We start from the raw sequence: 15,583 nt of genomic DNA, 5'->3' as shown, positions 1-15,583 counted from the left end.
AGCAAACTGTCTTCTAAAATGACTTTTTTGGGGTTGTCTGTGGATGACTATGTACACTTTTTTAATAAGACGAATTTACGAATGTTGGGATTTGGGAAGATCTCAGCTGCTCAAAAATGTTAGTCATGTTTTTCCAGAACACACTGTGTGCACAGAGAATCTAATGGGACAGAGAACTAGAAAAATAAACTCACAGTTTAGATGATTTTGAGAGCCAAAATAAGGTCTGGAATTTGACTTTGTACATACTGAGTAGTCTGAGTGATAAAATTAAAGATACAGATATAAGTGTTAGTATTTCATAAATATTCAAATCACATTATTTCCAAATTCCTCTTTTGCTGATAATTCCTGTCATTTATCATAATAGCTTAAAAGAAATAGTTTCTTCCATAAAATTTACTCTGGGCTGAAAAAAAATGATTACGTTCTTTATAATTTTTTTTTCAAAACTAATTAAATCAGTTTGGTTGTTACTTAAAAACAGCTTTGCCTATTTTAACTGAACTCTTCTGTTAAATTTAAAAGTCATGTGTACCTCATTTGGGGTTCTAATTTAACTTTTCAAGTTCTTTTTAAAATAGGAGTGGTAACTCATTATATGAAGAAAGAGGTATGAAATAACAATGGAAATGAGATTTAAAATTGAAATTTGTCTGAGAATTTATAGCTATAATCAAGTTAAAACTTAGATGGATAGAAATACTAAGAATGCAGAAATAACACTCTGACTAACCAATGGGGGATTGCCCGAGTTCCATACTGCAAAACTGATAACAGCTTTGTTTAGAAGATTCTAAACTCTGAAAATTTACTTAGTAAAATTGACTTTGAAATCATGTCATTGCATACATGTAGGTTATCCATAAAGCAAAAGTGTAACCTAACTGAAAAAGGGCCTCCATGTGTCATTTGTGGGGTCATCAAAATTTTTAAATTTTTTTCAAGCTGTATTTTAAGGCTAATTGCATTACCAGGGTATTTACATAATCCTTTCATTTTAACCTTTTTTTTTGTAATTAAAACTTAGCTAAAATCACAAACTCATGAGCTTTCCTACTGTTTACTGTCACAATCCAAGTTTTGCTCAAGTTTTTTAAACAACTAAGACCAAAGGTGAGCTATTTTAGATCCCCTGATGCCTTATTAGGTAGAATAAATCTTAGGCTTAAAATACCCTTTGGTGGCTAAGAATCTTGCAACATTTCCAGATCAATACCCTGAACATTACTCTCTACCATTCTCCTTTTATGTTTCTCTAAATTTGATGGAAGAATTCAGGTGAAAGTGTATTTGTCCCAGAATATGAAATATTCTTTCAGTCATTTAAGAAAAAGATTCCTTTGTATTTATTTTAATCTCATATGCATTTTTTTCAAAGCCAAAAACAGAAAAACAGAGCAGGTGAGGAAATTTTAATTAAAGATTTGAATGAGTTGGGTTTAACTTATCAAGGCTTAATTATAAATTAAAGATATGTAAATTAAATATGACCATGGATCTAAGTAGATTGCTTCTATTCATTACAGCCAATCCTCTCTTAGGTTGGAAATCGGAGTTACTCATGCATCAGACTTATTTTATGATTTTCTAAAAACACTTATGTATTTTTATTTCTGAGTAATAGTATGTCCCAAAGAAATCAGAAACCATTCCTTGGTATCTTGATGACAATATTCATAATTATTTTAGTGAAAAATCATAATTTTCATGAAATACCAATGAATTTTTCTAGGGTCAAATATACGATATAGTAAAACTTAACATGATTTCCTCTAAATGTATATTCTTGTTAAACTTTTTTCAAAAAACATGAATCCACTCTAAAACATTTTGATGTGTAATTGCCTTACAATTTTTATAAGTTTAGAGAGTAATCAATGGTATTTTTATGTAGTGTGTGATTTCTTTTCTATTATCCAGGTTCTCTCTTTAGGAGCAGATGTCCTGCCAGAATATAAACTGCAGACACCACGCATCAACAAGTTTACAATATTGCACTACAGTCCTTTCAAGGCAGTCTGGGATTGGCTTATTCTACTTTTGGTTATATACACGGCTATATTCACCCCTTACTCTGCTGCCTTTCTCCTCAATGACAGAGAAGAACAGAAAAGACGAGAATGTGGCTATTCTTGTAGCCCTTTGAATGTGGTAGACTTGATTGTGGACATTATGTTTATCATAGATATTCTAATAAACTTCAGAACAACATATGTAAATCAGAATGAAGAAGTGGTAAGTGATCCGGCCAAAATAGCAATACACTACTTCAAAGGCTGGTTCCTGATTGACATGGTTGCAGCAATTCCTTTTGACTTGCTGATTTTTGGATCTGGTTCTGATGAGGTAAGAGCTGCTTAAGAATTTTATCTTCTGAAATATTACAATTGTAGAAGTTAATCTATTTTAACTGCAGAAGAAAGGCGATTGCTTTGCAAGGTTCCTATATCATAGTTGAAATTCAATTTGAATTGGAAATGCTACAACATGAAATGGAATCATTTGTCATTGCAAATAATGCTAGAAGATACTAAAGACTATTCATCTTTTAACCACCAAATTAAACTCTGAGGCGAGTGTTTCATAGCACATAGCACATTCCCATGATGTAAAATATCTACATATTAACTTCATAGTTGTAAATCTGCCAAGAAAAATAATGTCTCTCTCTTAACTCAAAATTATGGTTTGAGACATTAGGAACTTGTTCTTTTTTTCAAGTTTTGTAAATAGGCATTAAAAAGTCATGTTCAAATCTTTTTCTGTTAAATAATATTTACATTAGAAAATATTCTTGTGTGTTCTAATACCTTTTAAGATTTGGAATCTCCACAGTATTTTATAGTGCATTTTCTGAACAAACGGTTTATAATTTTAATCACATTATCAAAGGGTTGCAAAAGAAATTTTAAGTAAAATTCCCTCCATTTAATTGCCACTAGCTTTTATATTAAGTAAGTTTTCTGGATTCAACTATGGAAAGATTTACAGGAGGTGTCTAAGAAGTTCTAAAGGAGTAAATTGAGAAAGATAGCTTCGATGTGTTGAAACTTTAAAAATTCCATGTCCTTTTCTACCTAAGAATTTCTCTGTTTCTTAACATCTTTTTGTTGTTGTTTTCAAGAAGAGATCAAATATCAAAAATGCCCTCTGGAGATAGTTGCTCTCTGACAAATTAAGGTTTCAAGATAGGAGAATCCTCCTCTGCCAAGGGGAACAGGTAGTTTTTTAAAAGTAAATTCTCTCCAACAGAATGTGCCTGTCAAACTGTAGGTCAGTGAAGATCAGGGCAATGGAAACAGTACATTTTTCCTGGAATCCACAAACCCCACACAAAGCCTCAAAGCCTGACTCCTCATCTGTGAGGATGTTAAAACCTTTCCCTCCTAAACAGTTTTTTTAAATTTGAAACTCTAATGAAATGAAATGTGAAATTCAGCAAAATACTAAAAATGGAATCAGCTGCCTTGAAATTTGTTGAACTTTTAATGTTAGATACTGTTAATTGAGGTTTTAAACGAAAAGACAATAAAGCAAAATACCATATTATCACTATTTATCTTTCTGAGTTTCTGAAAATGGGTAATGCTTGTAATTACACCAAACAAGTTCTTATTGATAAATGAGTAAAACTTCACTTTCTCAAATTTTGATATGTATATACTAACAGCAAATTTAATTTGAGCTAAAGGAAATAAGCAATGTTATTTAACATTGCTAGGGAAAGTTGATTTACTTTAAATATTTAATTAGACAATCAAACCAGTGGGTATTTGAATATGCTGATTACAACCATTAAGGTAGACTTTCTAGTATGCGGTACTTGATTAGTTTAATTTCAGTTGCTATATCACTTAAAAAATAATAAAATTCATTAAATATATAATCCAGATAATCACCATTTCAGACAGAACTTCAAGAAGAAGTCAAAATGAAATAAGAAAAAAATTAGTGATTTATATTAAGCATATGATGAAATAAGGGGGAAATGGTGCCTAGATCTTTTTCCTCATGTAACTGTAAACAGAAAAAGGACAAGATGAACTTTGCCTCAGAAAAAACAATATCAGTTTTCACTCCTATGTGATATCATGGATTACTCCATGCTCTTTCTTCTAAGATCCTGGCTTTGGAGTCAGACAGACCTCGGCTTGATTGCTCTTGGTATCACTTATTTGCTGTACTTAAGCAATATATAATTCATTTAAGACTGAATATTTTTTCTATATAATGGTTGAAGATAATTCCTATGGTTTTTAAAAATAAATGCACATATGAAGAGAATAACCTAGTACCAGGTACTTTAATTGCTTGCCAATGGTTATTCTCTTGTACTTCCCATGTCCTTGGATAAAAGTCACTGTTTTCTAATCAATTCTTCCTTTAAAATCTTGCATGTTACCACATTAATCCATAAATATCTTATTTATTCAATAAATATTTATGGATTATCTATTATCTATTAGATTAGACTTAATCTTTATTGTCATGTAGGTGTCAAATACTGTGAAGACATAAAGTATGATGAATATAAATTACTGAATATTTAGATTTGCTATTCATTGATATTATTTGAATCAGATATTGGCCACAATACCCAACTGAAGTGACTTCAGAAATGAACAGGAAGTGAGTCAGGCACTCTCATGCTAGAATCTTGGTAATAAATGGAAAGAAAAGAGCTGTCTTGGAACGCTACATATGGTAAAGGATAGCATTATTGGTTTTGTTTATATTTTTCCTCTTAAAGTATTTTTGAGTTGCCAAGAAAGAGTTACGGGTGAGAGAATATTAAAAATTGACAAGTAAGGTTGTTGAAGGTCCCTCAGAATGTGGAACAGGAGGCAATTGGAAGACTGCATGGCAGGGTTAACCTTAGAAATGCTCTCTCCTCTCATACAGGAGGGAAAATATTCAGAGCTGGTATTTTTCAGATTAGCTTATAACATCTAAAATTTAAGATACTCTGACAAATTCTGAACATAGCATAAGCATTATCCTAAAATCAAACCTTGTACTGGCTGCAAATGCAGGTCTTAGATCTAAAAGTAAACACAAGAAATGATCTTATTTAGTCTCCAGCCTAGGAAATATAAGTATCATTATTACTATTTTACACATGAGGCCTCTGAAACCCAGAAATATTAGGTGACTTATCAGTTCTTACTTATATACGACTCATATTCAGTAGAATAATATACTCATTCAGCAAATATTTATTGAGTGCCCTTCAAAATACAAACACTATCTTAGGTTTGAAGATTCAGGAGCAAAACAAAGTCTTTTTTCCTCAGGAACTGACATTCTAGGATTAGGGATGAGAGACTAGGGGAAGGCAGAGAGCAGAAGACAGACAATAAATAAACCAAGAGAGGGATACCTGAGCAAGGTGACTTCCTAAAGGATAAACAGTGTGATAAGCGCGTCACAGGTGGATGTAGCACTGAATGACCCGGGTAGTTGGCGAAATCGAGTGGGGAGAGCAGGAAAGAGTCATATGAGTTGGAACTTAACCAGAGACTCCAGCCTCATGAACACAATTCGAAGCATTTCAAGCAAAAGAAAACAACACTAGTGAAAATGACCCAAAATGGGGAAAAGTTTAGCAAGTTAGAGGAACAGAAAGGTCAGTGGCAGTCATACTGAACCACAATGTGTAGGGTGTGGAATGGAAGGATTCAGGGATGCAGAGACAGGGACCAAGTCAGTAGAGCTACACTGAGGAGTGTGGTGTTTATTCTGTCTGCAGTGGCAACTTTGGGGTGAGTTCGATGACCTGATTTGTTGGCATTTTGAAAGACCGATGTCTGCAGATAGTTTAGTTAAGGTAAAAGTCGGGGAACCACTTTAGAGTCTTTATTGTCGTGTAGCAGGGAAAGAACAGCTATGGCTTGGACTACATGGAGGCAATAAAGATAAAGAGAAGTAAACACATCTGGGGTCTGTTATAGGGAAAGCAACTAGGGCTTGTTGATTAAGTATTGGTGGTGGAAAAGCAGAAATAGTGGTTCAGAGATTTGGGTGGTGTTGCTTTCTCATTGTATGAAACATTGGAGGGGAGAGGATTGCTGTTAAAGCAACTTTCATAAAGGGTAATGCATTTACCCAGATGGAAAAAACCTGGGAAGAAAGAAGTATGCTGTGAGGAAGGAATTCTCTTTGTTCATGTTAAGCCTGAGATGTCTATTAGTCATCTGAGTACAGAGGGCTAGGAGGTGAGTTTGACATGACCTGAACAACCTGAAGTACATGTAATTATGAGAAAGATAAATGAGATTCCTTAAATTAAAAAAAAATAATTCCTTAAATAAATAATAAATTAGACATAATCATGACACAAAATGGTTTTAATCAGTGTTTCTATAGGAGAAACTTTCACCAATTGCCATGTGGCTCTTATAAAAGAGATTTGTATTTGGTAGGTCTGAAGGAAAGTCTTGAAATTTGCAATTTTGGTAGTGCCAGAGATGACTCTGCTTATTAGGTACAAGAGATACAATGGACTTGTCTGGGATACAGAGGAACTCCAGGAGAGCATCAAGTGAACATCTCTACAAAAGGAATAAATAAATAAACAAAGGAGGGATGTTCAAGTAAGCATAAAATCAATCTTAAATTCTTGATGGCTTTATTTGAACTGAACTAGTAAAATGTTTTTCTTCTATGCATCACAGCATTAAGGACGACTTTAGAGAAAATAATTTTGTCAGTATCAACTAAACATCAATATCTACCTTTCCAGTTTCTCTAGTGAGCTACTATAACATTTTACCTTTATTTTCATTCTGCTCTAGAAAAGAAAAACTTCAAATTTTGAATTTATATCATTGTATCTGCAAAATATATGTTAGCAATGCTGAGAAAGCTGGGCATATCCATTTTTACTAAAGCAGACATATGAGTATAATTGCTTTTTTTTCCCCAAATAACCAGTAATTTTTTTAAACTGAAGCAACAGTAAATTACCTATTAAGAACTAGAAGTTCTTATGTTAAATAATGCCTATGTCACTAATATCTCCTTTATAGTAATGCTTTCCAGACAGACCAAGGAAAAGATTCTCTAGTTCTTAATTTTTGCATCAGCCAATAGCACACCATCCACAGCAAATTACCTCAACATCATTGATGCAAAGGAACAATATTACTGGATAGGTCTCCAGAAAGTCAACTTTCTCTGCCTCAACTTTTCCTATATTTTACTTATCTGTGGCAAATCTTACTTCCGAAGATATTAACAATTAGTATTTAGAGGAGTCTGTTTAGTTACAAGGTTCATTAGTCCCCTCCTCCCCTGAAAATTAACATTCTTCTGATTAATTACTTGCTTTGTTGACCTCTCTCATTCACAAATTGTTATTATTTTTCATGTCTCATAAACCTAGGCAAAATAAGACCTTTGAGTAAATAAAATAAGTAAGTACATTGCACTTTGAAGTACAGTTCTATTAGCAACAAGATGTTACTGCTCATATTAATATGTGCTTCATTAGTCTGATAGATGGAGTGGATGCAAGGAAGAACTACTGATGTCTACTGACATCCACATGACAACTCTGACCATTTTGTCAGCAGTCTTTGTGAATCTGATCATTAGTTTGTTGAAAGTGAATTTCTGAAACATTAAACATTCTCATGTTCAAATTTAAATAAAAAGAAAAATTTGAAGACCTGTGGGTATATGTGCCTACACATAAAGCAGTTGTGTCTCTCTTTAGTTACTTCTTAGGAGCTAAGGCAGAAGTCTTGATTGACTTGTATTTGATACCATTGGTCATGCCCCCCAAAATCTGTGCATGACAAGGGAGATACAGAATGTCCAAGGGAATAATTTTTGAACTAAGAAATATGAATTGTTGACTACAATTTGCAAGAGATGGCATAAGATAGAATTTTTGGTCAAATATTTCTCAATTTTCCATTGAAATTTAAATTTCCATTTGAAAACATAGCCTCCATATTTACTCTATCCATTTTCACTTACTATTACATTTGCCTAAAACTATTTAGAATGATTTTATGAACAGCTTTCCATGTTACTATAATTAAAGACAAAGTGGGTTCAAGTTGCAGCAAAATAGAATGTTAATTAAAAGTAAATTATATATATATATATATAACTAAGAAATATATAAAAATAAAAGCAATTCAGTAGCACAAACTGTTAAATATTAAGGTGAGTTTCCCAGGGAGACTGTAAATTTTTTCTCATTAAAAGCTATATTTCCAGAGGAATTTGTCAGCTTGGTAAGAATAAAGAAAAAAGATAGGAGGTTCCCCCAAGGATTTTTTACACATTCAAAATAAAGCTCTTTGATTGTGGAAGTGGATGTGTCTTAGAAATGTTGAAACCACTTGATTCAAGCTGAACAAAAAACTAGAAACTAGTTTCAATATTATTGAGTTTTATTGGATGAGTAATTCACTGATAGAAATCACCTATTCTAATGTCAGAATCATACTTTCATTAATAGAATATTACCTGATATATTGAAAAATATCTAGTTAAAAAAGATCACATACTCCTCTTGAGTCTGTATCCTCTTGGGTCTAGTATCTAATATAGTTACAAAATTATAATTGCTAGAGTATACTTTTTTTTTAAAGATTTATTTTTATTTATTTATACAAGCACTGGGTACAGTCAGAAGCACAGGAGGATGAGAGAATTCACCAGAGCCAGAGAGGGGAGCAGAACAGGCAGAAGCACCGAAGTACACTGCTGAGGGCAGCAGCGGGCGGCAGGAGAGGTCTGCGCGCCATGCGGGACCCTCCTCTGGTGGCCGGGGAGCAGCCGGGGATCAAACCGGTGCTGCAGAGGCTGCGGGCAGCTTCGCAACCAAGTGCTCAACCGCTGCGCCACCGGGGAGGCCCTAGAGTATACATTTTTTAAGTAAAGCTTAATTGAGAAAGTTATACATACCAAAGAAAATTAACTTATACTTTAATGTAAGAAAGTATCTAGGGCTTTAACATAAAACAAACTCTTAAGGATACATTTTTTTAAAAAAATCAAAATTGGATGATACTTATCAGTCACCCAGAAACTGGAAAATTGTGTTTCTGGGGAAAAGTCATTTTACATTTAAAATAATTCTGACAAAATGCATTGAAAATAAAATCCTTTACTAAGGAATCAAGCAAAAAAGAGTTTAAAATGTCATTTAATCATACTAAAGGAGTTGCGTTCTGAGACAGAGACTTCATTAGTTAGAGTACATTATGCCTGCTTTGCTATATAGTTCATGAACAGAACTAAAAAATCAAGAACCTTCCTTCAATCAACTGAAAAATCACCTCTTTCTACATCTTATTTCTTATCATGATGTCTTTGTATTTTATAGTAATAATCACACTTACCTCTAATGAGATTTTAGAATTTCTTTTTCTGTACCAGAAGTAACAGACAATATTTTTATAGTAATAATGAAAAGTTCAAGAAACAACATCGAGGAAAAAATTATTTACCTCTGTTATTCTCAGAAGTGTTGTGATGGGTTTAAGGATAGCTTTGTTACAATTTTCAGAACTTAAAAAAAACCCTCAAAAATAGATATCTATAATATATCTGTATATTATATGAATTAGATATGCTGCAAGATAACCACGTTTACTGAAAAATAGTCTGCTTGGTCTAATTCTTATATAAGCACAATTATAATGTAGTTGTTGGTCCCATTTTTCACTTGCAGATAATACAAAGATAGCCCATTGAACTAAATAATGGGGACTGATATGCTCCAACAATACAGTAAGAAGAGATAGATGTTTGTTTAGTCCACTCTTTCTGACATTTTGCTGCACTCACTTCTCTCTAGTCTATAATCTTGGGCAAAATACCTTATTATTAAAGAGATAGTTATCATTAAAAAAGAATAAAGAATTATTGCAATCCTAAATTTCATCTTAAAGATGTGCTGTACACAACGGTTGCTAAGAATACCCAGGTGTGTTAGCAGCATCTTGATATCAACAGAAATGAGGCCAAGCCATTTGTTACACTGTCAAACTACCATATGTAGCTATGCTTGGGTACATGTTATGGAATCATCGTTTGTTACATTGTCAAACTGGCATATGTAGTTATGCTTGGGTACATGTTACTGAATCACAGGAGAATGGTTGTGATCATTGAAGTCAATAGCCACTCACCCTTAAGTTGCAACTGAGATAAAGCAACTGCTTAGTAATTTCTCTTCTTTCTCTTTCTCTCTCACCTTCCCTCTTCCCTCCCTCCCTTTTCATTATCTTTTTCATCTCTGCAATTATTTCATGCAGATTATATCCAGTAGAGACTTCATGTACTATATTTATAAGCTTTTGGGACAACAAAGATGTCACTAGTGTTATATGTTACATTTATTTATTTGCTTAATGAATTTACTATTGTTTTAGTTTTGTCTTCATTTTAATATAATTCTAGAAGAAATATCAGAGGAATCATAGTTTCTTTCTGGGGAAAGAAAAAAGGGGGTAACAGCATAGCAAGTTTGAGTCCTTTTCTTGTCATAATATAGTTTTTATTCTTCCATCTTTGGAGCCAGAAGAGTGGTTAGTACTTATCACAATCTGTTATAACTATGTCATTTTTTTGCAGCATTTCACTTCATTTAACAAATACTTTGAAAATTTTCACTATATTCCATTAATCTGGGTTCAGAGAGTAATTTTGTTCCAAGGCAAGAAGTTTTGCATAACAATGTTCAAGTATTTCTGATCTCTCAATACAAGGAAATAGGAAACAGAGCTAGGCTGCAAAGTAAATACACAAATTTAAACTATAAAATGTAGAAATGGTGACATGTTGTAAAAGGGGCATTTCTGGAACCAGAGTCTGAACAGTCAGTGCTTCTAGATAAAGTCTTTGGTTTTAAAATCCCCATTTCCTGAGGAGGTTGTAAAGCCAATGTTGAAAAACTTCCATTGGGATTCCAGATAGCTAAATAATGTTTGGAAAGTGTGTAAGCTTTATCAAACCATTTTGCCATATAAAGTTCTTGTTTACTGACAAAAACAAAAGCTTATGAAATGCTCAAATAAAAACATGCAGAGCTATCATGTAATGGGTATTTTCTTTCTTTTTAATTAGTCATCATTTATGTACATAAATAACTTTGGGGTTACAGTCTTGCTCCTCTATATGTGCACATGTTTCACTCACCCTCCATCAAACTCCCATTGCCAATGCCCAGTCCCTCTCTTTCCCCTAGCCCCTTCTTGCTCCCCGCTTATTCCCTCGGGTAACCTCTATATTTTTCACACAGTCTAGTAATTGTTTTTGCTGTGCTTTCCTGATGTGTCTTTTGGTTATTTATATTCCACAGATTACTGAAATCATCCAATAACTGTCTTTCACTTTCTTACTTATTCTATTTAGTGTAATCACCTCATAGTCTATCCCGAGTATTTTTGTCAACCCAGTAAATAGGCACTTTTAAGACCATTTGTATTGAAGAAATTGATGCTTAGATATTATATAACTTATTTGAGGTGAAGTACCAGAATGCAAACAGAATTCAAATATGTGTGTCTGTGCCAACATCTTAGAACCTAACTGCTAAGATGAAATATTGACAATACCTCTATTGGAAACTTGACTTTCTCCCAAGGAACCACCTAATGCCAATTTCAACTCTCCTTATATTGACTGAGAAGAGAAATACTTATAAATTTGTGGAAAGAAAGCTGTTTTCTTTATTGCATCTTGAGAATTACAAACGACATTGGACACAGAGAAAACTTACCTCTCCCCACATTCTAAAATGAGCAAAGTCTAAAATCCAAACACTCGTGTACCTCTCACCTCTAGAGTTTCTAATATTCAATGGAAAGAATTCAGGGGAGAACAAGGACATTGCATTCCTTTATGACTATTATTGCAAGAAAAAAAAAAAAAGACCCTGAGATCCATATTACAGCATTTCAAAGAAAAACTTCTTAAAAATATTTAGGACTCTTTTTCTACCAAGTCAATATTGCAGATAGAGGGTGATATTCATGTAAAGTTCTAATTCTTTAATTAAAATATGCATTCTTAACACATTTGGATATACTTAGTGAAACAAGCACCAACAATGAACAGATAAAATGACTCAATAATTGATTGGTAAACACCATGTAACTATGGAATAATTATATGCCCTGAGAATTATATAGTACTTATAGTTGACATTATTTAGGAAACCTAAGAAATGAACTTGTAATTTGTACTTATCAAATTTCAAGTCCAAACAACCATTTAAATATCCTGTTATTATATAGAAATGTCCTATCATTAGATACCTGGTCAGTAGTAATCATGCAATTAGTAATACATATCAACCCCCAAAGCAAAATACATAATATCACTGGGATATCAAGAAACAAATGATCAATTTAACACAGTTAGGAAAAAAAAATAGGTTTTTATATGATTCCTATTACATGCATACAATCATCCTATGTGTTCCATAATCAGCCTGACTGGCTCCTTTTTATTCCTCAGATCTATCAGCATCTCAGCAAGACCTTGTTTCACCTCGCCTTGATTTCTAAAGTGGTCTCTATCCCAACTCATGCCCAACACCCTCAATCAGATCACTCTATTTTGTCATTGTCATCACAATTTTCACTCTCTGAAATGATCATATTGTTTATTTTAAAATACCTATCTCTTCCCAGTGGACAGTGGGCTATGTTTCTCTTTATTAGAGAAGATAATTTATGTACTAAATAATTCTCTTTCTTAGTTATTCAACACCACAGTTGCAGGAGTGACTCTTGGTAGCATACCAATAATACATTGGACTGTTTGCTACTGAGTGAATTTTTTACTGTGTACCAGTTACGTGCAAGACACTTGTTCAGAGCATAAAACAAGACAGATTCTCTATTGCATGAGACTTACATGCCAAAATACTGACTTAGTTTATCATATACTTGCAAATTAGTTTCCAAAACAGGGGTAAAATAAATTTTTTAAAAAACTTGAACTTTATTCAAACATACAATTTGCTTCAACGCCACCATATTGTTTTAAGCTGTTTCTGCCTACTTTGCTCCACAACAGTGTACACTGACTTATTTATCAACTGTTACTAACCATACACATTTATTTCCACAGACAACAACATTAATTGGTCTTCTGAAGACAGCTCGGCTCCTTCGTCTTGTGAGAGTGGCCAGGAAACTTGATCGATACTCGGAATATGGCGCTGCTGTTCTAATGCTCTTAATGTGCATATTTGCCCTCATCGCTCACTGGCTGGCTTGCATTTGGTATGCAATTGGGAATGTAGAAAGGCCCTACCTGACCGACAAAATCGGATGGTTGGATTCTTTAGGACAACAAATTGGGAAACGTTACAATGACAGTGACTCAAGTTCTGGACCATCCATCAAAGACAAATACGTCACAGCCCTTTATTTTACCTTCAGCAGTTTAACCAGTGTAGGATTTGGGAATGTGTCTCCTAACACCAATTCGGAGAAAATCTTTTCAATTTGTGTCATGTTGATCGGCTGTAAGTATACTTCTCTTTTGTTATCTATTAGGATAAAATAATAACACAAAATTGCTATCTCTAGAACATTTAGAAGCAAGGGGAGATATTTCTAGAAAATTATGGAGCTAATGGATTACATGTACAGTTATATTCTAGAAAATCTGATTCTCTTTGTGAGGGGACAATCCTAAGGTCTTTCAAGACCTCAGGACATAAAAATGGAATGATGTGAGTCTTAGGATGCAGAGATTGAGGTTCACTTTTACTACTGAAAAGAAAATATCTATAATTTATTATTGGTTATGTTCTAGCTTGCATTGCAATGCTATATACATACATACATACACGCAGACAAACAGATAATTATGAATGTATATTACATATATATCATCACTACTAATTTTAGTGTAATCTTATCTTTCATACAAGTGTATATATGTGAATACTATCCCCTGTCACTGACTAAAGATTCCTTTTCCTGTGACATTATGTAAAGGCCAAAGTGAATGACATTTATCCTGTAATAGAATTATGCCACGAACATCATTTGTAAGGAATTTTCTTGGAATTAAGAAAAAAATTTGGGTTAAAATAAAGATTTTTTAATGTTAATTTTTTTTTTTTTAATCACACTGTAAGACCACCAAAGATAACCTTGCTATTATCAGGGAGCAATTGACAAAATGCATGGTGGATTTTAAAACTCAAAAAAGTATCATCCTTAGATTGCATACAAATTTGAAAACAGGGGACTCCCTGGTGGCACAAGGAGTTAAGACGCAACCTATGAAGCTGTCTGCAGCCACTGCAGCACGAATTCGATCCCCGGGCAGGGAGCTACCCACATGGCACAGCAGACCTCTCCTATCTTGCCTGCTGCTCCCCTCAGCAGTATATTTCAGTCAACCTTCCTGTTCTGTTCCCGACCCTGTCTCTGGTGAATCCTCTCACCCCCTCACACCTCTGCCCTGTACCCCAGTCCTTATATGCATAAATAAATAAATTTTAAAACAAACAAATTTGAAAACAGACTCAGAAAATTGACTGTTGTATGTTGACATATTGACTAATGAAATGTGTTTAGATAACATATATTTAGGAAACAGATTCATCCAGTTTATTGTCCATTTTATTAAAAATTTACGTTTCATATATTTTGTATAGGCAATTAAGATTATATTTAAATAACATGGAAGTTATACTATAGATTAATATTTATACTGTATTATATACTGCATTATATAATATTTATACTTATATTTATACTTATATTTACACTGTGTTATATATTATATTAATATTTGTACTGTACTGTATAGTATTTGTATAGCATTAATATAATATTTACTGTATATCTTAATAAATTGAGATATACTATAAATGTATATTAAATCTTAATTATTTGTACAGAAGTAGCATTGTATCCAGAAGGAAATGGAAGTGGGGCCTACTGGAAAAAGTAGAAGAATCCATTTCAGAGAGACTGAATCTCTTAGAGCAAGCATAGTAACATATACTCTGTGATAATAACTGCTGATAAATACTTTATGGTGCTTATGAAATTAGTGGCATAGTAGCAAACAAACAAAAAAAGAAATTTATTCTTAATTATGTAAACAGCTGCATAGAAAAAATATATAAACTTTTTAAAAGGAAGACAGAATCTACATCTCAAAACTTAGAATTTTCAACAAAGATTTATAAAACAGTGAAGTTTAACCTGTCTCCCACTTAGGAATTCATACCACTTATAAGGATTAAGAGAAATACATAATGCTACTTATCATGTGAATTGCTTTAAATAAAAGAAAATGTGGTCTTTACAGGATCTCGATCCAATCATTAGTTCCTAAATTAGAGAACTTTCAGAATTTTCTTCCTTCCTTCCTCCTTCTTTGTTTTCTTCTTTTGTAAATGTGACACTAAGATATTTCTATGGATTCTTTAAGAAGAATACTTGCTTACTGTGGATGAATTTCATCTTTTAAGAAAAGAGAGAACACTTTAATTAGGGTTGCCTAAGACACATCTGTATTCCACAAAACACTCTTAATTTTAATAACATCTTGGTTCTTCAGAACTTAATCAAAATGGGAT

The 15,583-nt window shown here is 33.1% G+C and overlaps 1 protein-coding gene across 3 annotated transcripts in view; it reads left to right on the top strand.

The window, feature by feature from the left end:
• Positions 1-15,583, top strand: part of KCNH7 (potassium voltage-gated channel subfamily H member 7) — a gene marked incomplete at both ends in the record, with an annotated part of 403,917 nt that overhangs the window by 336,287 nt on the left and 52,047 nt on the right. For all 3 annotated transcript variants that reach the window (XM_084235091.1, XM_084235090.1, XM_084235092.1), the window contains 2 exons: positions 1,924-2,349; positions 13,105-13,504. In XM_084235091.1, the coding sequence (XP_084091217.1) occupies positions 1,924-2,349; positions 13,105-13,504 (826 nt within the window). The remainder of the gene's footprint in view (positions 1-1,923; positions 2,350-13,104; positions 13,505-15,583) is intronic.

The sequence above is a fragment of the Talpa europaea genome, assembly GCF_964194135.1.
Source record: "Talpa europaea genome assembly, chromosome: 1".
Lineage (NCBI taxonomy): Eukaryota > Metazoa > Chordata > Mammalia > Eulipotyphla > Talpidae > Talpa > Talpa europaea.
The sequence above is the reverse complement of the archived record's forward strand: the minus strand, read 5'-3'. Positions and strand labels throughout refer to the sequence as shown.